This window comes from Sardina pilchardus, chromosome 11 (genome assembly GCF_963854185.1).
Source record: "Sardina pilchardus chromosome 11, fSarPil1.1, whole genome shotgun sequence".
NCBI classification, from domain to species: domain Eukaryota; kingdom Metazoa; phylum Chordata; class Actinopteri; order Clupeiformes; family Clupeidae; genus Sardina; species Sardina pilchardus.
The window spans coordinates 20,539,078-20,563,028 of record NC_085004.1 but is presented as its reverse complement, the minus strand read 5'-3'; the positions used below and the strand labels follow the sequence as shown (position 1 = coordinate 20,563,028).

General features: G+C 41.8%; 4 protein-coding genes across 5 annotated transcripts; 2 read left to right on the top strand and 2 right to left on the bottom strand.

The window, feature by feature from the left end:
• The first annotated feature begins 1,332 nt into the window (after nucleotides 1–1,332).
• zdhhc7 (zinc finger DHHC-type palmitoyltransferase 7) lies at nucleotides 1,333–11,113 on the top strand. Its single transcript, XM_062549087.1, has 8 exons — nucleotides 1,333–1,537; nucleotides 2,997–3,090; nucleotides 4,561–4,871; nucleotides 5,440–5,564; nucleotides 6,538–6,634; nucleotides 8,082–8,163; nucleotides 8,905–9,035; nucleotides 10,109–11,113. Exons 3-8 carry the CDS (start codon nucleotides 4,566–4,568, stop codon nucleotides 10,286–10,288), a joined length of 921 nt encoding a protein of 306 aa, XP_062405071.1. The 5' UTR covers nucleotides 1,333–1,537; nucleotides 2,997–3,090; nucleotides 4,561–4,565; the 3' UTR covers nucleotides 10,289–11,113.
• A 1,680-nt stretch (nucleotides 11,114–12,793) lies between these two features.
• On the bottom strand, nucleotides 12,794–15,274 carry nip7 (NIP7 nucleolar pre-rRNA processing protein). Its single transcript, XM_062549088.1, has 5 exons — nucleotides 15,094–15,274; nucleotides 14,867–14,953; nucleotides 14,631–14,769; nucleotides 14,399–14,539; nucleotides 12,794–13,320 (listed from the first exon to the last, which is right to left on the bottom strand). The coding sequence occupies exons 1-5, from the start codon at nucleotides 15,147–15,149 to the stop codon at nucleotides 13,201–13,203; spliced, it is 543 nt and encodes a 180-aa protein (XP_062405072.1). The 5' UTR covers nucleotides 15,150–15,274; the 3' UTR covers nucleotides 12,794–13,200.
• cog8 (component of oligomeric golgi complex 8) lies at nucleotides 15,272–18,741 on the top strand. The gene is made up of 5 exons (XM_062549084.1): nucleotides 15,272–15,631; nucleotides 15,805–16,012; nucleotides 16,138–16,956; nucleotides 17,106–17,274; nucleotides 18,345–18,741. The coding sequence occupies exons 1-5, from the start codon at nucleotides 15,303–15,305 to the stop codon at nucleotides 18,680–18,682; spliced, it is 1,863 nt and encodes a 620-aa protein (XP_062405068.1). The 5' UTR covers nucleotides 15,272–15,302; the 3' UTR covers nucleotides 18,683–18,741.
• Nucleotides 18,742–18,861: 120 nt separating this feature from the next.
• On the bottom strand, nucleotides 18,862–23,928 carry nob1 (NIN1 (RPN12) binding protein 1 homolog). Of its 2 annotated transcripts, none has more exons than XM_062549085.1 (10): nucleotides 23,804–23,928; nucleotides 23,340–23,472; nucleotides 23,061–23,194; nucleotides 22,902–22,973; nucleotides 22,624–22,794; nucleotides 22,393–22,539; nucleotides 21,762–22,079; nucleotides 20,055–20,152; nucleotides 19,810–19,954; nucleotides 18,862–19,559 (listed from the first exon to the last, which is right to left on the bottom strand). In XM_062549085.1, exons 1-10 carry the CDS (start codon nucleotides 23,870–23,872, stop codon nucleotides 19,287–19,289), a joined length of 1,560 nt encoding a protein of 519 aa, XP_062405069.1. In that variant the 5' UTR covers nucleotides 23,873–23,928; the 3' UTR covers nucleotides 18,862–19,286. The 2 variants fall into 2 exon arrangements, with proteins under 2 accessions (XP_062405069.1, XP_062405070.1); XM_062549086.1 differs by having other exon boundaries at nucleotides 22,465–22,539.
• Nucleotides 23,929–23,951: the final 23 nt, after the last annotated feature.

Here is a 23,951-nt window from a genome sequence, read left to right as displayed (position 1 = left end):
ATGATTTTTAAAAAAAATTGTATCATTACAATGAGCAATAAAACTGTGGCAACACAGAGGTTAAGCTTATGTTACTCATTTAAAAAAAGGCCTTTGGATTGCCTGATTTAAAATATCCTCGCATCAAGATCTCGAATGAACACATTATGTTCATTCAATGCTATGTTTATATATTGATGAAAACAATCTTTACAATTATTCGAAAGTTCTTAAAATGCCATACCTGTCTGAATTAATGTGTGACTTTTGCATAATGTTCCTGGAATCTTTGCTGTCCTGACCAACACTGGCATTTCTCAACTGGAGACGTGGTGTTGCTGGCCCTTAAGTCAACCTAAATGAGGTTGTGGCACTGGATATTGCATGGATTGTGGAACAAGCACCATCTGCAAAGGAGTGGTGGAGTTTAATAAGACAGATATTATACAATTTGTCTTCTTATACAGCATCAATACAAACAACACAAGTGACACTTTCATATTGTTGCTTCCTCCTGACCAATTGGTAGGCTAATCAATGGTTTATCTCGAACAACCAGAACAGGCTGTTAATCAACCAGAGCTGTATATATAGCAAAGACTGCCACCTCTTGTCAACAATATGTAGTTGCAGAATAAGTGTATAATGCTACCATATCTAAATCAATTAGCCAAATTAACTAAATCTAATGACCTAAGCATGTCTGGTAATGTATGAATGTGTCAAATAGCCTATAGGTTAGGTCTACCATCTCTTATCCAGACTAGGCTATTTTAAAGGTTCAATCTATCTGAAAAGTTGTGGGAAACTGAGCTTAACAGACAATCAAATTTGGTCTGAGCCAGTTTGATTGTCTCCCGTTTCAGAGCAGGAATATTAAGCCCACACAGCACAAAGTGAAACATTGAGAGGCAGAATTCGGTAAAAAGAGAGATAGGCCATCCAGGTGATCTCTGTTGCTTCCTGCCTTTTATTTTTTGAATTTGTGATCCATATCGAACAAAACCACTGCGCCAGTGATACACTCATTACATTAGCCTACAAGGACTGTAGAATCTGCCAGTTTAATAGGCTTAATTATGAAGGAAAATTGTTTGCAGCAATAATCTGCCAAATTCATCATAGCCTATTAATTAACCTGACCCACTTACAATGGTAACATCATCACTGTATGCTATAATCCTGCTAACCTTATTCTGTTTTGAGGTATACTTATATTTGCTGCTGGAATTTTGGGGTGTATGAAGAATGAAATAAAGAATGTCTGGCCAGACTAACCTTTTAAGGTCTGTCATTGAGGGAAGTGCTCTTGCGCATGCGTACAATCGTAAAAGGAGTGGTATTCTGAGAGTGACGGGCACAGGGACAACACCTGCATGCGGGAAGAGATGGGGAGTCCCGGAAGTCACATTTTCGGATAATAAGGAAGGCAACTATGGAGGATTGAAATGTTGTCAGTGTTCGAATAGTATTGGTGATAATACGCGTGGCGACGCCGCTTGGAAATCCTATTTAAGACAGTGTGACTAATCTTGTGTGTAGGTCAGGAATTACTGCGGTAAGTGCCGAGTAGGGGGTCACACAAAGCACATTTACTAGCTAGCTAGCGAGCTAATCCATTTAGTGATGTAGAATGCTATCTAGCTAGCTCCTTGCATGTATGACAAGTATTTACAAACAACACTTTTCTATGGATCAAATCGCTGTGAGAAAGAAAACGAAATGCACATGTAGCGTTAATGTGGCTCTGCGTGTAAGTTACGGCACGTTAGTGTGGTTGAAGTTGTAGTTAGCAACAGCATACATGTCTCAGACAAGTAGGTAAACATAAGCAGATAGCTAGAGCTTGGCAGCAGACGTGTGTTCTGGTGATTTTGTCAGCTGGCTAAATTAATTAACGTCAGTACTCTTATGTTTGTAGTAATGTCAGAGACAAATAGGTAAGCAAGTAACGTTTGCTAGTTAGCTTGGTCAGAGACAGTAGCAGCTAGCAAGGACTTTGGTTTGGCCAGTGTGTCATCGTTACCACGGGTCAGCTAACTAGCGGTGGCTATCCAAGATCAGTCAAGTGCTTTCGTAGAATTTCAGCTGTCAACATTAGCAGTATTGTTGGATGCTGATTATAAGTTAAAGTTACTTCGCAAAGAAAAGATTAAGTACATATTTGGTTCAAAACCTACATAGTTGATCACTGTTTATCAATTTCTGTGATGCGCGCATGTAGTCAGATGCATCATGAAAATGAGTGACATTGTAATCTAGTTGCTTTGCTCGAGTGACAAACGTCAATGTATCCAGGTAATTTATTTAGGCCTTAAGGAATATACAGCAAAAGCTTTTGACGTCGGTTATGCCTCAATTAATGCCTCAGTGCCTCAGTTTGCATGTGCCTATTACTAATATTGAGCTATGGTTAATTTCTTGTCAGTGGAATGGTTTAGAAGTGACTGTTTGAGATCAAAGCTTAGAATTGAGAGGACAGTCTGCCACTGCAATGCATTTATTCATGGCCCTTACATCTACATCAAAACTGCATGTCAGCATTTCTAGTGTACTGGACATGTTCTCTCTGAGTCCAATTTACATTTTGCTTATACGTGATTGTTGACTGACCCCCTCCCATGATGCCATGAGACAAAACTTGTCATAAATTCCCATCTGATAGTGCAAATAATTCACGATTTGTGTGTGTGTGTGTGTGTGTGTGTGTGTGTGTGTGTGTGTGTGTGTGTGTGTGTGTGTGTGTGTCTGTGTGTGTGTGTGTGTGTGTGTTTATGTGAATGCATGAGTAGGATTTTTAGACAACCATGGTATTACTGGGGAGTAGGCTATATTTAATGCTGATTCTGGTGGCTTTGATGTGTCTGGGGCATTTCTGCCAACCCACTTCTGTAGATAGGGCGCTGCACTGTGCTGCATTGCTCTAGCCACTGACATAGTTTCCGCTTATCATCTCAAATACAAAAGATGTGCATTTTTTGAATTTTTTTAAATGTGCGCTCTCACTTCTGCTGCAGGTGGGTCTGTGGAGGGGGTGGTGCCACACAAGTCCCCACCAATGAAGACATGAGGGCCACACACAGCATGCTACTGTAGGGTGGATAGTGAAAGGTGAGTGAAAGAGAGGAAACCTGTCTGATTAAGTTTAGTTTGGTCCTTTTTTGTGTCACTTAGGAGTCAGTTATACTAAATTATCACTATATCAAAGAAGATTTTATGAGACCCTGCTTATATTTAATGGCTACTATTCCTGATCAATCGTGTCGGTGAAGTACTACCAGAAGTACCCCTGGATATGCCCGACATTTTAGTCTACATTTAATGAGTGTAAATACGCTTGTGTGTAATTGTGGTCGGATAAGGCATTGCTCATCAAAGAGCCATATGTGGCAACATTTCCATCGGTACCAGATGAGTGAGAGATCGCTGTGGGTGTGGTTGAATGCTCTAACCTCTACTCCTTGTTGATACTCCTGAACAAACTATGTTTTCACAACACCTACACAAGATTCCTTTTCTGTATAGCTTTGAAAAACATGTCTTGGACAGAGTGTGAGAGGAGATGGACTGTGGTTATTGTTAGATTTTTGCGTTCTTAGCACAAGTTCATATTCATATAGTTAGCTTTTGCCCTGTATTCAATGCCTATTCTCTCTACCTTTTCATTACAAGTCTAGCTGGTTTCCAAGAACTGATTTTAGAACTGAAATTTTAGAACTGATTTGACAATAGAAAATATTATTTATTTCTAGTACCAGATGAGCAAGATATCTCTGGGATAATTTTCTGACCTCTATCACCCGTGGGTGCTCTAGAACAGACATTCTCTGTTCACTATTTTTGTTTCTCTTGTTTCATTTGGTGAGTCTTGGCTCCGTGTGCAGGCCACGTAGCATGTTGCGCCAGTTTTCCCTAGAGACAGCATTTGTCCGAAACTGAAAATTTGCATCTGAAATGACGTGCAAAAAGCAAAAGCAAATTTGCTTTGTTGAAGTCAGTGGAGAGCATAATTCAAATGAACCATGAAATGAACAATGTTTTGGGTACACTTCTGTTTGAAGCTCAGAGAGTCTCACTCTGTTGTCCTTTCCTGTGCAGAGTGCAGTGACTTCTGCTCTGAAATAGCATTTAGCATCAAAGAACAGTTTTGTTGTACTATGTGATCCCATTCATATGTAAACACTTTTAGCATTTTGGTCATTTCGTGTGGGAGAAATATCTAAGTTTTCTACACATACTGAAAAATCCAGAGAGATATCAGCATTATCAATGTTTTTTTTCAAGGCTCTGATAGTCGATCAATGCTGTTCTATTTCTGATGGGTAATTTATAACCTGTGGTGTTCAATTCCAAAGCCCCAGGATCCATATCCTGGAGGAGCCATTCTGCTATTGATTTGTGTTTTATGACGTCCGCCAGTATGGTGGAGGCTATTTCCTGTGCTGTTTTTGTCCTGTTCATTACTTTGGCAGTAAGGATATATGAATGAACAGTACTGACACATAGGTGATCCATGATTATTACTTTTTTGCCATTCCATACCTCTGTTGTACATCTCTCTGTCTTTCTCTCTTTCTCAAGGAAGAATGCAGTCCTCAGGCCATCGGCTACGGGATGTGGAGCAGCATCACCCCTTGCTGGCTGGCGAAGAGGAGGAGCTTAAGAGGGTGTGTTCAGCGCCAGGGGACCGCATCTGGTTCATCCAGGACAGCTGTGGCATTGTGTGCGCTGTGATAACCTGGTTCCTGGTGCTTTACGCCGGGTTTGTGGTCAACTTTGTCATGCTGCTCCCCTCCAAGAACTTCTGGTTCTCACTGGTCAACGGAGTAGCCTTCAACTTCATGGCCGTGATGGCGTTGTCGTCGCATATACGCACCATGCTGACTGATCCGGTGAGACAACATTTTAAGGCATCCAACCACCAGCTAAAGTAGCCTGGACTAGACTTTGCATTTAGTAAAACTAGTGCCATGCCTTTGCAAAACATGCCCAACACTGCATCTGGTGTCACTTGTTGTGCTGTCAAAATCCTGTAAATGTTGTCCTTTAAAAATACCTTTAGCTTTTCATATTCAAACAACTTCATACTCAATAGTGTTGTCACTTGGGTCATCAGCAATGCACACACCGTGTGTGAAGTCAGTTGGGTGACAGTTTGAAAGATATGCAAAGAACAAATTCATGTGTATGGAACTGTCTGCAGCACTCTGAAGAGCTGTGTAATAAATGCATATAATAGTTTAATCAGGGAAAAGGAGGAGGTCAATGTGTGAACTAGTCATAATATTTAGTTCTGCTCTCAGATTCATGTGAGATTCATAACAGGTTGAGCTTCAGCAAGCAGAGGAAACGTATAAGATCTCTTGGGCTGTACTCGTTGCAATAGCCATGCCATATTGATTCAGCCATATCATACCTCTCACCAATACCAACTAATATTGCTCCTCTTGTCCTCTGCAGGGAGCAGTTCCCAAGGGCAATGCCACTAAAGAGTACATGGACAGCTTACAGCTAAAGCCTGGTGAGGTCATCTACAAGTGCCCAAAGTGTTGCAGCATCAAGCCTGAGAGAGCCCATCACTGCAGGTATTCACCGAGCCAGACACTGGAACACCACACCACAACACACACACACACACACACACACGTTCCCCTCCGGAGGGGGTTCAGGGGTGCCTGTCTGTGTATTACTCTGCTGTCTGAGAGAGGACTGTTTTAATGGCCAGGAGAGTCCTCGCTGAACTGGCTGAGAGACTGAATGGGGCATGAGTGACTCAGCAGCTTGTCTTCCAGTGCTCAGTGACACTCCCATGACAAGGAAAAACTATCTTTTAGAGAGAGAGAGAGAGAGAGAGAGAGAGAGAGAGAGAGAGAGAATAGAATAGAATAGAATATATACTTTTTTGATCCCGTGAGGGAAATTCAGTTCTCTGCATTTAACCCAATTTAACCGAATTAGTGAACACACAGCACACAGTGAACACACAGTGAGGTGAATCACACAACCCAGAGCAGTGAGCTGCCTGCCCAACCAGCGGCGCTCGGGGAGCAGTGAGGGGTTAGGTGCCTTGCTCAAGGGCACTTCAGCCATGGTGGACTGGTCGGGGATCGAACCGGCAACCCTCCGGTTACAAGCCCGGTGCGCTAACCAGTACACCACGGCTGCCCCAAGAGAGAAAACAAGGAAAGGAAAGCGAGAAGAGAGAACCAGAAGCAGGCAGATGAGTTCACACATTAATCAAGATAGGCATTTCAAGCGTACATGTGCCATACGTACATGATGCATTGAAATTGAAATGTAGATATTAGATAAGCGTGTATACATGAAGTATTAAATATTGATTGATTACAGTGGGAAATATGTAAACATTTTGGCATGCATGTGACATCTGTACATGATGCATACAAACATAGAAGATATATAAACATGATGAGTACAGTACTGATAGCAGCAGGGAATATCCTGTTGCCAGGCTTGGTTGGGTGTGATCTCTGCTGAAGTCTTCGTGATGATGATAACTTTGCCTCTCCCCCCTCCTTTTGAATCCCTCCCCTGCAGCATTTGTAAGAGATGTATCCGCAAGATGGATCACCACTGTCCCTGGGTGAATAATTGCGTGGGCGAGAAAAATCAGCGCTTCTTTGTGCTCTTCACTGTGAGTATGAGGGTAGTGATCACTGATTCTGATTCCAAGAATACCTGGATAGAGCATCTACGTCAAAATTCTGAAGCCTACATGGGGGCGGCCATTATGGGACCACTTTCCATAGGAATGCATAGACAGTAAATTCAATTAAAAAAAAAAAAAACTTTAAAAGCAAAGATCCTTAAATATTGACAAGATAGAGCAACGTAATGCATCTCTATGGAAGCAAAATTCGAACAGTTCCGGTCTGCTTAAAGGGGCGTGTTGCAAAGACGTCATAGTGGGATATCGATCTCTGTCAGATCGGCAACCCACACAAGCAGTGCATTTCGAATGTTAGCAGGTCTGCTTAAAGGGGGATTTAGCCCCCCTCCCCCTTGTGAAGACAGAACGCGGAAATGATGGAACGTTTGCGCCTCTCGCTCCGCTTTAACCCTCTCTGGTAAAAGACAGTAAAAGAATGTTGCCGTTCTGCAACAATGGAATTGGAACACCTCGCCGCCATTATGGGACCTCTGGACCACTCGGGACAGTTCCATTGGCTTCATTGTTGATGGGTCAGCAACAATAGCCCCGTTTACATGGACACTTCTATTCCGATTAGAAACGGAAAAAACAGCTCAATCGGAATAAAAATCGTCATATAAACACCTCAATTGGAATGAAAATCCTGATCCGATCAGAATTGTAATCGGAATAGAAGAGGTGGTGTAGTCCGTTGCTATTCCGAATGAACGCTCATGTATACGGTCATTCGGATTGACTGTAATATCCTCCCAATGAAAAGTAACAAACAACCGCTATTCCGATCAAAGATTCTAAAGCGCTAACAGACGTCTGATCGGAATAGAATGTAGCCCATGTAAACAGACGGCGCAAAAATGTTCAATCGGAATAGTTTGATCGGAATGACAAAAAACTGTCCATGTAAACGTGGCTAATGAGATAGTCTATCCAGGTATTCTTTATAGATCAGTGGTAGTGATGCCTGCCCCACCCCCCACCTCCACCCTCCTGTAGTTTATCTGGGGCATTCAGCAGTTGGCTGGCTCAATTGCATGCTTGCTTTTCTATAGCAGGTGCTAAAATGCCAGCCATTGTAGGGAAAATGCAGGCACTTCCTTGCTTGGTTGTCTGAGTGGTGTTGGATTACCTGCCTGGGGTCTTAATGGTCATTCTTTTGAAACCACTGACAGCAATCAAATGTAAGACAAGCCAGACCTGGGAACGTAAGATGAGAGCCAGTGGCGTACAAAGACAAACTAGCATAAATGACGGCAGACCAGCCAGGCTGCATTCTTGTCATGTTTCTATGCCACAGGTTATTTGGGTTTATCTGAGGGTCATTGTTAGTTGATATAGGGAACATTCCTGGGGATTGTTTAATGTGTCTACATAACAGACAAATGAATGTCTGCTAGAGATTAACTTTCCTCTTCTGTTTTTGTTCTTGTAGATGTATGTAGCCTTGATATCAGCCCATGCACTATGTTTGACTGGCTATCAGTTCTTCACCTGTGTCAAAGTCCAGTGGAATGGTACGTATTTAGGTAGAGCAATCTCGCATATGGTGTGCATAAAACGTCTGTGAACATTACGGAAATACACATCTGTCTGAAAACGGCTTGAGTTATTTTTGTTGTGCTGTCTGAATTCATATGTCTGTATATCTGCTACCGTAACTTTTTCTGCTGCTTACCCAGTCATTTTGCCGTAATGTTGCTGCCACAGCTGCTATGTGAATCCAATTTTTTAAGGCCCCCTAATGTCACTGAACAGTTCCATCTATCTAACATGCTGCTGGCAATGCAGCAAGGCTATAGCAACTCTTTTTGAATCCTCCATGCTCCCGGTGTAAAAACTACACTCTTCCGCTGTCTGGCATGAACACCTGACAGCACGACCGCATTTATAAGGCGTCATTATCGGCCAAGCGAACGTAACACCAATTGACAGAAATTCTAAATTAGATGTGAACAACAAATTCTGCATATATGCTTCATGTCTGAATGTCCGTCACAGTCAGAAATTCGGCAAGCAATTATCAAAAAAATGTGCAGAAACCTGTTTGAAAACTGCTATTCTGTGTACCACAATAACGACGTATTCCTCGGTAGTTAATTGTTCTGAAGCCTCCTGGCATTGTGGTCTTATTCTATTCAAAGTTTTGAAACCATCATCGGCAGACCCACATCTTTATCAAAGTGGTGGAATTATATTTTGGGTACACTTCTGTTTGAAGCTCAGCGAGTCTCACTCTGTTGTCCTTTCCTGTGCAGAGTGCAGTGACTTCTCCCCTCCCGTGGCCGTCATGCTCATGATCTTCCTCTGTATGGAGGCGCTCCTCTTCCTCACCTTCACCGCCGTCATGTTCGGCACGCAGCTCCACTCCATCTGCAACGATGAGACGGTGAGTCACGGAGGAGGACATCCAGTTGCTCAACTGCATCAGCAACATCTGTCTGGGCCCTCATTTATGAAACATTCAGAGATTGGTAGTCAGAGGCAGAGCCATAGAAAGAGAGAGTTGCGACACTCTCTGATGTCGCTGCCACACAATCAAAAGTTCCAAAAAACCTGCGCTGAATGGCTGAATCGCAGGAGGGTGGGATGTACTTCTGGATGCTGGAGGGATGTAATCAATTAACTCATTGACCAAGAGATTGGCTGTTAATAGTTCCAAAACTCCCATAACGCGGAAGTAGCCTGGAAAAAGTGCTGCTTTTTTCCCCTATGGAGGTCTATGGGAGTGTCGCTACTCTGTTTTATTTATCGCTCTGATGACTAGATATTGCTGTCAGGCGTTGACTATTTAGTTGAATTGCATTTATCTAAACAAGGATGGCCAGTAGGTCCACAGCCCACTAATACCTATGGTCATTTCTCTGTCTTGCCTCTTGACCCCCTGGTACATTCAAAGGAAGAGAACCACTCTGCCTGTGTGAAATACTGATAGATTAATGATTTCCCTGCTAATTAATTTGTTGCTATTTCATGAATGAGGCCCATATAATACCTTGGTGACTAAATGACTGCGTGTGGGGGTGTTCACTTCAGAGGTTGTTCTACATGTAAATTATCGCGGCTGACCTGCTGGTATGGAATCGGTATCGCTAGCAATTTTGTTCTTGCTTTATTTCAGGATTATACATGTGACTGATGTATAAGCAACAGCACTTCAATGGGAGCAAAGTTCCATTTTGGCCCATTATTTCCACATTACATGTCCACAGCCTCTTTCTCTCTCTCTCTCTCTCTCTCTGTTGTCATATCAAAATAAAGGCTGTAAATGTACTGAATATGAACTTTAACACAATTATACTTCTTGAAAGGCTTTTTGTTCATGCAAGGACATAGCTGTCACTCTTGAATGCTGCTGGCATTCTTAAATCTGCTTTGGTGTGTGTGTGAGTGTGTGCGCCATATTTATGTAACCAAAACAAAAACTAAAAACCAATCATGCTTCCCCTGTGTGTCCATTAGGAGATTGAGCGGTTGAAAAACGAGAAGCCCACGTGGGAGCGGCGGGTGCGATGGGAGGGCATGAAGGCCGTGTTCGGTGGCCCGCCCTCGCTCATCTGGTTCAACCCCTTCGCCGGCCTGCAGCTACGGCGCCTCCTCATGGTCAGAGCACGCAAAGGTGGCGCAGAGTTCTCCGTCTAAGGAGAGGGACGACAAGACGACTCTTCCCCCTCCACCTTGCCACGCCGTCAGCCAGTCATGCCCATAGGCCTGTACCCATAGACCATGGCCCAATCTTGAAGAAACCCCCAAAAGGTTTTGAACTGGGGGCCAGGGGTTGCTTTATTCGTCTGTGTTTAGAAAAAGTGTCAGGACTACAGCAGGAAAGTGGCCATTTGACATATGGAATTCTATCTTGCATTCTATTCGCCACACTGTAACGCCTGGCCTCAGACCGGTCTACAGTAATGGGAATGTGCATTTCTCTCCTCTTTTTAAAATGTCTTTTAATATCTGCTGATTTTTTTTTTTAAGTAAAGCCTGTAAGTGAAAAGGTATTCCATCAAAATGAAACCGTAGACAAACTGACACAAAGTATTGATCTAAGGGTTGACTGGAGTTGGCATGAGCTTCAGACCAGTGGAGCTCTTCACTGATCTTCAGTGCCGGGTCGGGTCTTGGCACAGTACAGCAAAGTTCCTGTTTGGTGTCCTGGATTTAGTCACATTTGACTTCATAACAGTGTGGGTTAGCTATGGTAACTCAGGTCACCAAAGCTTCAGAGGACAAGTATTAACGCTGATCTCCAACTACAGAGAAGCCATTACTCTAAGGACGTTGTGACAACAGCGTTCCCCTTGTCAGTCACTTTTTCTTGTTCTTTTTGTTGAAAGAATTCTAATTTTTGTGATTACCACTAATGAATTACTGAGAATGATATGAGATTATCACTGCATCACCCTGCACATTTGGGTGAAATTTGAATTGTTTGTAGTGTAGTTATCTTAATAGAGGAATGACACACAATTTGTCTCCTTTGGTAAATTGCAAACATCTCAGATAACACATGCTTGTGGACAAACAAATCTAAAGGAACCTCTTAATGAGCACTGTATGTTTGAAGAGGGGGTTGTGCATTACATGAAAGATTTAATAGAGGCCCATTGTGCTATGTTGTGGATGCATTTTTGAATACAAAATGTTGATCATTTCCTGAAAAAAGAAAGAAAACTATTCAGAATATGCTAAAAGCCCTCAAGCTGCCCAGTTAAGTTGGGCCAAATCCAAAGTGGCCAATGACACTTATTTCCAGTGTTACTCTCCTAGGAACTCTGAGCAACTGAAGCCTACCTTACACTGACAAGATTTGGGATAGATTCTTGAAAGATTGTAGTCTTTTAACTAATACCCCTCATTCAAGCTTTACTCAGAAGACTACAATCTTTCAAGAATCTTTCCCAAATCTTGTCAGTGTAAGGTAGGCCTAAGAAGCCTTGGCAGGCCTCTCTTACACTGAATGCCAAGTCCCGTCTCATCCCTTGTATCATTTGGGCTTCTGTTTGTGAAGTGTCATGTTCTGAGCTTCAACATTTTATAGCAAGACTGACTTTACAGTCCAGAAAAAACAATCCAGAAAAAACAATCCAGATCTTAAAAAGCAGCTGTATGTATGCATTTTTAAATCTGGGCTCGTCTCATCCCACATCTCACTTTGATTAGGGCAGTTTACAAAACACTAACTGCTTGCACAACTACTATTAACATTTTAAAAAGCCCTCAGCTCATGATTGGCTGTGTTGTTTATTTTAAGAGTAAACAAGTCTTGTTCTTTTACTGCACAATCATGAGGACATCATTTGCAAAACTGAGCTTTTCTCTATTTCCCCTTTTAAAAATCACATGACTGTCATCTCAAACACTCCAAAGTACTGCTTAAAGAGAAGTTGTTGAAATGCCAACTTCACCACATACTCCCCATGTTTTATTATCCTACTGAAGATGAAATCAACTGTTTTTGGAAAACTTGCCTTTAAATTATTGTACTACGAATGTATGTATTGAACTTTTGGTCTCTTGTTTCGCAAGCTCATGATGGGATATGCCTAAGGTTGAACTGAGGTCTAAACTGTTTTCCACCGTACAAACAGTATTCATAACTTCCTGTACTCGAGAGAATGTACGTTGAAGTTTTAGTTGCGTGGAAAGGCGGTTACTTCCGTTTACCTGCAGCATATTACTGCACTTCAGTGGATGAAACTGTACATGCTGGTTAAGTGTTGACTTCAGGTGACTATTTTCATGACTCGACTTATAGTGGCGAGTATGTTGGCAATCCTTCGCTGAGAAGCTTTAAGAATTCAGGGCCGCAAATTCTGTTATTTCATAGACATTGAACCTATAGGCTGGATTATTGTGCTTTAAGAACTTAAATGGCCAATTGCTGGAAATTGTTAACATCTCATATCTAGTGTGTTCCTGTCTGAATCTTGCTGAGCTTGATTCTCAAAAATCAGGGTAGAGGCAAAGAGAATGTGTAAACAAAAATAAAACAAACCATTACACTTTGTTACAGGAAAGCATAAAGGTTTCTTATTTACAGTATATGATGAATATAATGATTTTATCAAGAGATTTTTTTAACTTGTCAAATTGTGCATTGTCTTTTGAATGTGTAGTTCTTTTGCATAAATAAATTTAAATCTTGAAAGTGATTGACATGTTTAATCTGAATGTTAATTGAAAAAAATATGCAAGTATCTTCATATTAAATGTATAGAAATTCCCATTTTATGACAAAGATAACCAAATCCAAATATGAAAATTACACTTTGACAGTTTTACACACAGTTTTTCAGCAAATGTGCTGAAATAAAATAAAATGTGATTGGAAGAATACCGACATATGCACCAAGTTGTGCAGCAAGCCTCAAGAAGAGCATAACAAATAATAGTCAAGTATTAACTAACCAGTGATCACATAATGGTATGTAATGGTGGAACAAGAGAACTAGCACTTGATCAGAGTCCTTTATGGCCGTCTCCTGAAAGTACTTGGGGTCCCTAGTGACCACAAACAGCTGCAAAGGAGTCCATTTCATGTCCCAAATTCCACATTATGTTAGCATGTCTTCATTTCTGATGAACTCGCCTATGTCTGCTTGATGAAACACAACAATGGCCATTGGGTCTACCCGCCGACATTCTTGTGTAGTCTTTGCTGCAACACCAAATCCCTGCAGATATATAGATGTTTACAAAAGGTTAGAATACGTGCGGGTAGATACAGCAATTCTTTCACACAAACGTCACAGACTACTTGGAGGTACAAACAATATCCTCGTGCCAGCTCCTTACTATGGGGGCCTCCCAACATCTCTCCTCGATCCTCGAGGGGCGTTCCCAATTATCTATAACTAAAACGGGATAGACTATCCCTTTGCTGCCGCCCCATCATTCTTTATCTAGATCAGTGAGGACGAGGATCGAGGAAGGAAGGGAGGGTGCATAAAACCCCATATGAGAGGCACCCTATGTGATGTCAATGGCGTTGCAGCGTTTGTTTGCACCTCCAACAGCATGGTGTACCTGGTTACCTCCCCAAAATGCCTGTATGTTTGTGTGAAAGAATTGTTGTGCAGTAAATTTGCATTTAATGTTAGACAGTCACAAAAGTGTTCATGAGCTCTTAAAACCTACGCATATACACTATATTGCCAAAAGTATTTGCTCACCTGCCTTGACACACACATGAATTTCAGTCACATCCCATTCTTAATCCATAGGGTTTAATATGACGCTTAATATGACCCTTTGCATTTATAACAGCTTCAACTCTTCTGGGAAGGCTTTCCACAAAGTTTAGGAGTGTGTTTATGGGAAGTTTTGACCATGTGGTCATTTGACCACTGGCTCTCAATCTCTGCTCTAATTCATCTCAAAGGTGTTCTATTGGGTTGAACTCTGTGCAGGCCAGACAAGTTCATCCACAACAAACTCTGTCATCCATGTCTTTATGGACCTTGCTTTGTGCACTGGTGCATCATCATGTTGGAACAGGAAGGGGCCATGCCCAAGTTGGGCTTGGTCCCTTAGTTCCAGTGAAAGGAATATTGCAACATTAGCCTTTGGACAATTCCATGCTCCCAACTTTGTGGGAACAGTTTGGGAATGGTCCCTGCCTTGTGAGTGAAGGCAGGTGAGCAAATACTTTTGGCAATACAGTGTATGCACACAACACATTTGACTAAAAAGGGGTACCCACCCCCAGTGCTCTAGTGAATCTTTTCTACTACAGTATTAAAAAAAACTTACCAAAGGAACATCAGCCATAGAGTACACCACTACTCCCTGGTACTGAGAAGTATTTTCTGTGATCCTACCCAGACCTGACTTCATGATGTGATTTCCATACAGAAAAGATTGTTCTCCTCCAGGTTTCACCCAAACCTTGAACTGATATTTAAAGGAGAAAAGACAACATTTTTGGAGTAAATACTTAACACTGACTGCAATGGTGAAACAAAAAAATACCACATACACTTACCTTGGCATATGGAGCAAGGAAGTCCAGAGCAGTGATCTGCAGTCTGAACAGATGTGTCTTTGTGAACTTTCCAAAACATGTGCCAATGGATATCAGCTTGTCTCGTGAGATGTTTGTGGCTAATTTCAGAATTTTCTCACTACAAGAGCGGGACATGAAATAGTTATAGTAAGACTGACATAACATGCTTAGCAAGTATCTGGTATATTGGCGTAAAAAAGGGCGACTTGTCGTACCTTATATAATATACGCGATCATTATGAAGTCTGAAACAATATGTTCCGTCCGGTCGCTCAATCAAGAGTTTGATATTCTCTCCAATGCTGTTCAGAATGACAATAACATAGCAAAAGTCAGAACATTCAAGTGAGTACATGTTCACTTACACCGCGTAATAAACACAAGTGTCTGTGAACCAACTATTGAACACTTCACATGCTTAGTGGATTGTAATATAACTTACTATTTTGAGAGCTTTTCAAACATTGTCTTTGTTTCTTCGTCAGTTAACGGCCGCATGATTACACCAAGGTAAATCTCTGATGTTAAGGAATAATTTTCAGCACAGTGAGCCACGTGAAAGCAACTCCACCGCTAGGAAGTCGCATGTGTATGACGTGTGTTATTTTTCCTGGATCGACGTACTTCCTGTTAATTCGTTGACTGTCCGAAATGGCAGCTGTAGACGTGGAGGATGAAAGTATTCTGGCATCTATCTTTAAAGATAGTTTTCCAGACAATTGGAGAGAAAATCCAGACTTCGCAGCTTATTTAGCAGAGCTCAGTTCGTATGGCGTGGAGAAGTTAAATCGAGAACCCGAGAGGTTGTCAGAAGAAAGAGCTCAGATATTGCAGCTGACCCGGGAGCTCGCTTTCTCCAACTACAAGACATTCATTCGCGGAGCTGACTGCACCGAGGAAATATATCGAGACTTTGGGCGTGTTGAGAGCAGTGTATCTAAGCTTCTTGACAAATTGCCAAGTTTTGGGGAAAGATGCAGGTATGTTGCTTTAACGGATTATAAAAAGTATCTATGTGGGGACGTGTCAGATTGTTGACAGGCTATGCCAGAAATGTGTTATGATGATTAACCAAAAGCAAACCAAAATGACATATAGGCCTACGTTTTATCCTGAAGAAATGTGTTATTTATATGTAATATTTCCTCCGTAGGGGCTTTATGAAGGAGGCCGAGGAAATTGGGTCCAGTCGGCGCATGAACAGCCTGACCCTGAACCGTCACACCGAGATCTTGGAGATCTTGGAGATACCTCAGCTCATGGACACCTGCGTCCGCAACGGCTACTACGAGGAGGCCCTGGAGCTCGCAGCATATGTGAAAAGGCTGGAGAAAAAGCACTCTTCAATACCTGTTGTGCAGGTAAGACGGTGTTTACTGTTAATCAGAGTCTGTTTCCCCCACTGGCAAAATCTTTAATATACATCCATGCTATGTTTGAAGTGATTTGTGATTTTTTGCATTATTGTTTGCTGTTGAATTCACAGGGGATTGTCCATGAAGTACGTCAGTCTGCCCAGCTTATGCTGAACCAGCTCCTGCAGCAACTGCGTAGCAATTCTCAGCTGCCTGTCTGTCTACGAGTAATTGGCTATCTACGCAGGATGGATGTCTTCACGGAGGCTGAGCTGAGGGTGAAATTTCTACAGGCTCGGGGGAGCTGGTTACACTCCATGCTGGCAGCAATTCCTGATGACGACCCTTACTTCCACATCACCAAAACGATTGAGGCTTGCCGAGTACACCTGTTCGACATAATCACACAGTATCGGGCCATTTTCTCGGATGAGGACCCCCTCCTTCCTCCAGGTGGTCAGACAATCAATGAGAGTGCCATCTTCCACGGCTGGGTGGTGCAACAGGTTGCACAGTTTCTGGAGACCCTGGAAAGAGATCTTCAGCGTGGGATAGGGGGTCGCCTAGATTCCCTTCTGGGACAATGCATGTACTTCGGCTTGTCCTTCAGTCGAGTCGGTGCTGACTTCCGTGGCCAGCTCGCACCAATGTTCCAGCGGGTAGCCATGGATACTTTCTGCAAGGCGGTTCAGGAAGCAGTGGAGAAGTTCCAGGAAGACATGAATCTGTACACTCTCATCTCACTTCCCTCTGTGCTGGGCAGTGCCACCCCCCCAGTGGCTCCCACCACACAGCCTGGCACCCTCCAGCCGCCCATGGCCCTCCTGAATTTTCCTCCTCTTGCTTGCTTCCTCAATTACATTTTGACAGCCTTTAATGACCTTCGACTCTGCTGCCCCATTGGTCTAGCACAGGATGTCACCAAGCAGCTAGAAAATGCACTTCTGAAGGTACATTAGGCAGGACTTCTCAAGGCGTACCATAGCACCAGGGCAAACTGTATTTCTCATATTTGGAAATTGATGTGGTAGTGTGGTGCGTTACTAGGATTGCTTTCTAGCATTGCTGTTTGATGTTAGATATATCTCTTATTCTACAGGTGACCAAGCTCATCTTGGTGTTCCACCGAGCAGAGGAGTCAGCTTTCAGCAGTAAAGAGAAGGAGCTGTTTGTCCAGTTCTGCTCTGCGTTTGCTGAGGACATGGTGCCTTTTCTGAACCGCTGCCTACAAGTCCTCTTTCCCCCCTCTCAGCTGGCACTGATACTAGGTAATTGTTCCCTTCTTTCCCCCCCTTTGTTAAGCATAAAGTTAAGTTTTGGACTATATACATTATCAGACTGTCAGCTAAGCGAATTGTGATCAAACAAACAAGGTATACATTGGAACCATGCAGATATGGATATATCTGCTTGGGACCTCAAAGATGAGCCCAAAACTGCCATAGATCAAACTTTCAAGGTACTATCTCAAATATGTTTAAAATGAACAGGCTGCTCGTACAGAGTGGATCCTGCCTGATTAATTCTCCTCTACACAGGGTCCAACAAATGCCCCCAAATGTTTACGTTTATGTAATTTAGCAGACGCTTCCAAAGCAAATGTGGCCTGTATCTTATAATTGAGTAGCCTAAATATTGAAATTACTACTTTAAACAAACCTGGAGTTGGTTGGGCACACATAGGCACTAAGTAATCCAATCATTAGAATTATATTTATTCTAGGTCAATTCTAAAATAATGGACAGAGGGGACTTTATGTAGCAGATTTTCCAGTTGGGTCCATTATGTGATCTGTACTGGGTAATTTAAATTGTTTTGACGAAGTGTGTCAAATGTTCAAACTAAAGCAGTTGTGGGCACCCTTTTGAGGTTAGCAATGGTCTGTAGCACACATCCTGTATGCCAAGTTTCCCAAGATAAATGTACTTTTTTGTTTATTATTAATATTCTGTTAAATTGTATTTAGTCTACTAATTAAATAGATTTTTATGTTACGCTAATGTAATGTTTATTGATGCAATTGTAAGTAGCTTTGCACAAGAGTATCTGCTAAATACCAATACCAAAAGCTACCGTGTTCACATGTTGGTATTTGTTTGATCAAACCTTTGGAAATCTCAAAGAGCCTGAATGAAGCTTCTAATGGAGAAAAAATGAAACTTCTAATGGAAAAAAAAGCTTAGGACTAGGCTTAATCTATGTACAGGAAACTGTCCGTATAGGTTTATAGTCATTGAATGGCAGCCTTACCACCAGGCATAGTGATGTGTTGAATTTTGAAAATGTTGATTTTCTTGTAAATTGTTTTTCACCTTTTTGTTTGAATATTTCATTTAGGAATTCCTCCAACACAAGTGCATAAGTATGGCAGTCTGGGTTGCATTGATGTGAAGGGCATTCTGGAGCCTCTTGAATTTGTCTTGCCTAAGAGAGAAGTGCCCATCCCTGAAGTGGACCTGAGCGATACCTTAAGCAGCCTGTCCACAGTGGAGTTGGAACCAAACCTTGAGGAGAAACTCTCTGAATCTGGGAAAGTCTCTGAAGAAAGTAAACCACCCTCTGCGCCTACAGTAAACCCAGAGCCATCTTCAGACTTGCCAAGTGGAGATCAAACCATTGACACTACAGACGATCCTGACTTAAAGGACATCGATGAGGAGTTCTTATCTGGCTGACTAACAAATACAGTTTGAGTTCATATGGGTAGGGGGGTCACGTTACATAATCCAAATGCAAACACACAATTGATTAAAATTCAGGAATATGAACAGAACAATTCTAATTACGCTAATTATAGCATGGATCAACCGAGCCAATCAATCTTACTGTGTGTGTACTTGTATATATGGACATATTGGGTTTTAAATGTTTAATAAATATTGTTGACTTGTTACAATGGGAAAGGGATTATGTCCAGACCAGAAACACAAGGATGGTTCTACTTTCGGAAATCATGTTCATCATCAAAATGTTTCCTTCCGTTTAAACGACTTGTAGTTGTCACATAATCGCAAATCTAATATATTTTGAATGATATTGTATCATAAGTCAAAATACTGTATATTCAATTAAAACTTTAAATCTTCCATTTGATCTTGTTAAAATGGATTACATTGAAGCAGTTCTCATCAATACAAAAATAGGACACTTTGCACCTTTCCACCATTTTAGACTAGGGAAATGCACACATTGGAAAGCAAAGGTTGAGTTTCACATGAAAATAGACCCAATGAATCTCCACTCGGGCCTCTGTTATTATTATGTTTCCACCAACAGTTCTCACTTCTTTTTGACAAACTTCTTACGAGCAGCATTGGGGTTGCTGCGACGGCGCCCACCACCGATGCCCTGGGTGTCCCGGATATGCAGGTTGGCAGAGCGGCTGTAAATATCGTTGTCCATGAACGGAGAGTTTCCAGCCACGTAGTCTGGGTCGAAAACATCGGTCTTCTGGCGCGCCTTCCTGGATACCCTCTGCTGGGGAAACTGCTGGTCTTCTACCAGGTGGGGATTGTTAGCGTGTTTGCCACCCTGTGGCTTCGGCAAGGAGTACTACACAAGAGACAAGACAAGAAACCAATGAGGACTTATCTTTGATAAATACAATCCTCAAGCATGGTGTTAATCCACTAGGGCATAGATGAAATGTGGGGCCGCTTTTAAAAGCTAAATAGGTTACACACACTGAAAAGGATGTTGACATCAAAGGAGCACACCATTTCAGAAAAACATCTTAATCACACAAGCCTTTGAGATCCATAACCCTCTGACTATAGATACTTAAAGCAATGAATTCACTCACCCTCATTCCTTTTGGATTCAAAACCTTGGGGTTCTTGGAGAAATGCATCTGTGTACTACCATCCTCACTGATGGTAACCGCAACCTTCTTTAGTGTGTTGTTGCCACAGTGTGGGCAGAATGTCTTGTTCATGTTGGTTGTGGTCCTTTAAATAACACCACAGAAGACATGAAAACACATAAATGACAGAAAAAGGGGAGATAACTCACAAAGAGTAACCTATTCCAGTTCATTACGCTACTCACTTGAAACACGCATGGCAGCGCAAAATGTAGTTCCTCGTCTGCTTGATGAGCATGCCATTCACCGACAGGACATTCAGCCCAATCTGAATGAGGACATTCTGACAAGGAAATAAATAATACAAACATTATCTTCAATGGCTTGCTGTTGCAAAGCGTGTCAACTGACAGCTTCACATAGATCAGTGATTTTCAACCGCTGTTTCGGTTGTATGACGTAAGAGGTCCGGACGGTGCGCCGTGGGAAAGTCCAAAAACATTTATTATTTAGTCATTGCAAATAGTAGGCTATGCCACTGTTGAGAGAGTCTGTGCCTGCAATATACAGTGGGTATAGTAAGTATTCATACCCATGCTAAAGTTGACTAAAAAGAGGAATATAAAATCATCTTTTGAGAATTGATTGTAATGAGCTCAATGAGCATCAAACAGGCTAATAGGCTAACTGGAAAAAGCACCATGCCAATCTCTAGCTATGGTGAAGGGTATGTGATGATGTGGGGCTATTTTAATTCCAAAGGCCAAGGGAACTTTATCAGGATGCATAATATCCTGGATCCATGAAATAGCTGGCCTTTAAAAATAAAAACATATTAAAAATCCTCCAGCTCCTATGGGAATTTAACATAGGGGTCAATTACTTATGCTCCCTGTATTTAAGGAAGAACATTTATCTATTTACGATACATTCTTCAATCACAAAGAAAATTAGTGTCCTTAGCGGTTTGATTTTTACTCATTTTTTTAATTAAGGCATTACAATCAATTCTCAAAAGATGATTTTATATTCCTCTTTTTAGTCAACTTTAGCATGGGTATGAATACTTACTATAGCCACTGTACCGTGTTAAATAAATAAATACTCGCTCATGTCAGTAGGTGGCAGTAGGTAGCACAATAATGACCTGGCTAAGTGATGCGTACGAGAAGTGGTGGTGAAAAATAGATATTAAAAAGCTAGATACCGCATTGGGCTCCAGAGCATACGTAAATAGCGCTGCCATCATGGTGGGGGCAACAATCACAGGAGGCCAATGCAGAAACAGGCATCTGATTGGAAATCAGAGAGGGGTCTCTGATTGTGGCAGGTGTTTGCCCCCCAGTAATACAGTATGATGGCCGCGTTCTCGTAACCTATGGCACTTAGAACTCGAGGGACAATGCGGTATCTTGCTTTCTAATATCTATGGGTGAAAATACATAAAACAGCGATGGATCGGCCTACTTGAAAGGTAAAAATGTCTCTGTCTGAACTGATTCTGAACTGTAAATAAATGGACAGACTAATTTGTCATTATTTTTGCTGTATTATGCTACAGTGTGTAATTTTGTTACATTTGTGGTTGGTGGTGTACCGCAGGAATTTTTTAGTGCATGTTTTAAAGACAAGTGGATTAAACAGATGAATCATGTAGTTGCCACCTGAGACTAGTCAGATAACCAGGTAACACACTTGCCTTGCAAACACCAATACAACTATTAATTTAACTGATGTGTTTCAGCAATTCATTTGACAACATGCTATGCCAGTTACCGGGACTCATTTTTATAAGGTTTTCTCCACACCACAAAACTGCACAGAATGGCCTAGGTGGTTGATGAGAAGGATGTGTGTTTTACCAGGACTGAATCTGAATAGTTTCATATGTAGTTAGTTACAACACCATAAGTTTTTTTAAAGTAAGCGTCAAATATTTGTAAAAATTGTACCTGCATAGCGAAGTCAGTGGTTACACAGCCCACTTTAACATCTGCTGCTGGTTTGCCATTGTGACCATCCAACGTGACCTGTTTTATGTTCTTTGGCGTGATCCAGCCACCACCATCACCACCATCATCATCATCTTCATCCTCCTCCTCCTCCTCTTCCCCCCTCTCCTCCTCGCTTCCTTCTTGAGAGCCAGTGCTGACTTCTGAGTCTTTGCCCTTCCCAGAGTCTGTGGACGTGTTGTGCTCCTCTGAAGACAGATGCACAGACTCCATCTTCTCAGACACCTCACTGTCTCCAGCAGTCATGGCGTCTACACCCTAATCCACGGGAATAGCAAAAAATGTCATTATTAATCCTCACCGAATAGTTTAAGGAACATTTATGTATTATTTATATAGTTACCTATTTACCTGACACTTATTATACCAAACAACTTAAACCAGTTCAGGGACAATTCCCTGAAGGAACACTGGGTTAAGTGCACAATGATGTAACCAGGAATCAATGACTTGTTGGCCACTGCATGCAAGCCCAGTTCCTTATCCCCTGCACTACCACTGCTCCTAATACATGCACATGTTTCACACACCACCAAGAGGGATGCCATCTTATTGACTACGTATTACTCACAAGTAGTTCGAATAGATCAGCATCAATGCTGGGTATAGGAGCTCTCCAGAACTGAAAGCTGTTAAACTCTACCGTCTCAGTGGGCGAAGAGATCACATCATTTATCTTGGCTGGACTCTGCACTTGTGTCTTCACTTCTGTAACATTCTGTTTCAAAGAAAATAAATACTGTAAATACAGGCTAATTAAATACTGTATAAAGCCTGTGTGAAAAAGTATGTTTTTACTCACAAGTAACTCCAAGATGTCAGCTTCAATATCAGGTAAAGTAGTTCGCCAGAACTGGAAGCTGGTGAACTCAACATTGTTAGGATCCAGAGAAATAACATTATTTGACTCTGCAGTACAGTGTGCTTGTGTCTCTCTGTTGGCTTGTCTCCCGTCATGTGGCTCTGAGGTTTTCTATTTCCAGAAAAAAATAAAACGTATCAATTTCTGAGTTTTAAAGTATTACAATAATGATTTTTTACACTGAAGTAAAACTACTGTGCAACAAGCAACCTCCTTACATGATGAGGAAAGTGGAATCCAGCAATGTTATCTGGAGCCTCTGGATGTCGCTGTGTACTGGAAACTTTAACCTGTAAGCATAGTGATGGTTTTAGATTTACGTGAATTTCAGTTGTTAATCACAGTGTGATGTGCAGATATTAGAGTAATTGCAATACCTTTACATCAGGTTCCGATTTTAGGTGCTTGGAACCAACATTCTCCAGTTCAAGCTGGTATGTCAAGGCCAAAACTTTGATGTCTGTGGCAGAGAGGCTAGGGTAGTCTCCCGTCTTTTTGGAGAATTCTGTCACTGTTGCATTAAATTACATGGAAAACACAGAACATATTCATCATTGCGAAAGACACTCCTGGGCTGCCACTGTACACAATCACCTAACCTTACTCGACAGCACCTAACGTTAAACCAAAAAGTATCTGGTGTGTCAATCCCCTACCGAATCGTACGTGCTCTGGAAAAGGGTCTTTGAAGATGAGTGTGTAGGGTAGGAAGGATAAACTTCTTTTGGTTGGTTTGTCCCGAATTTCATTCACGACATCCTTCAAAGTGTAGATGGTTTTCCCGATTTCCTAAAGAGACACAATGATACGTTTCATATAGTCGTCCAGTGCAGATAAGAGAGTTCCAAAGAGTTAAACACATGTAATAGACATTAGCCACGTTGTCACTGTTGACAAAAATAGTTGCATTAGCTTGTTATAACATTTGTAAACACGATTAGTGCTCACGCTAGCCTGAGCTGTGGTAAACTACTTAGCAGTTCCATGGATGGGAAACGTTGTCCAAGTCACGTAGGTAATGCTGGATATTAGTGTGATGACACAGAACAAAATTCTGTATTCAAACATATGGCAGCGTGGTAGCCATAACACACGTAGAAATATATGTGAAAATAAGCACCTGAAGTGGGGCCTTTTTCAAAAATGCTCCAGCATCAGCGACAACATGCTCCACCTTGGCGGCGTCCATCTTGAAATGCACGAATCCAGTGATTCACATCTCGCGTGACTTGCGACTATGTTTTTGACGTTTTTCTTGAAGCTCTTTG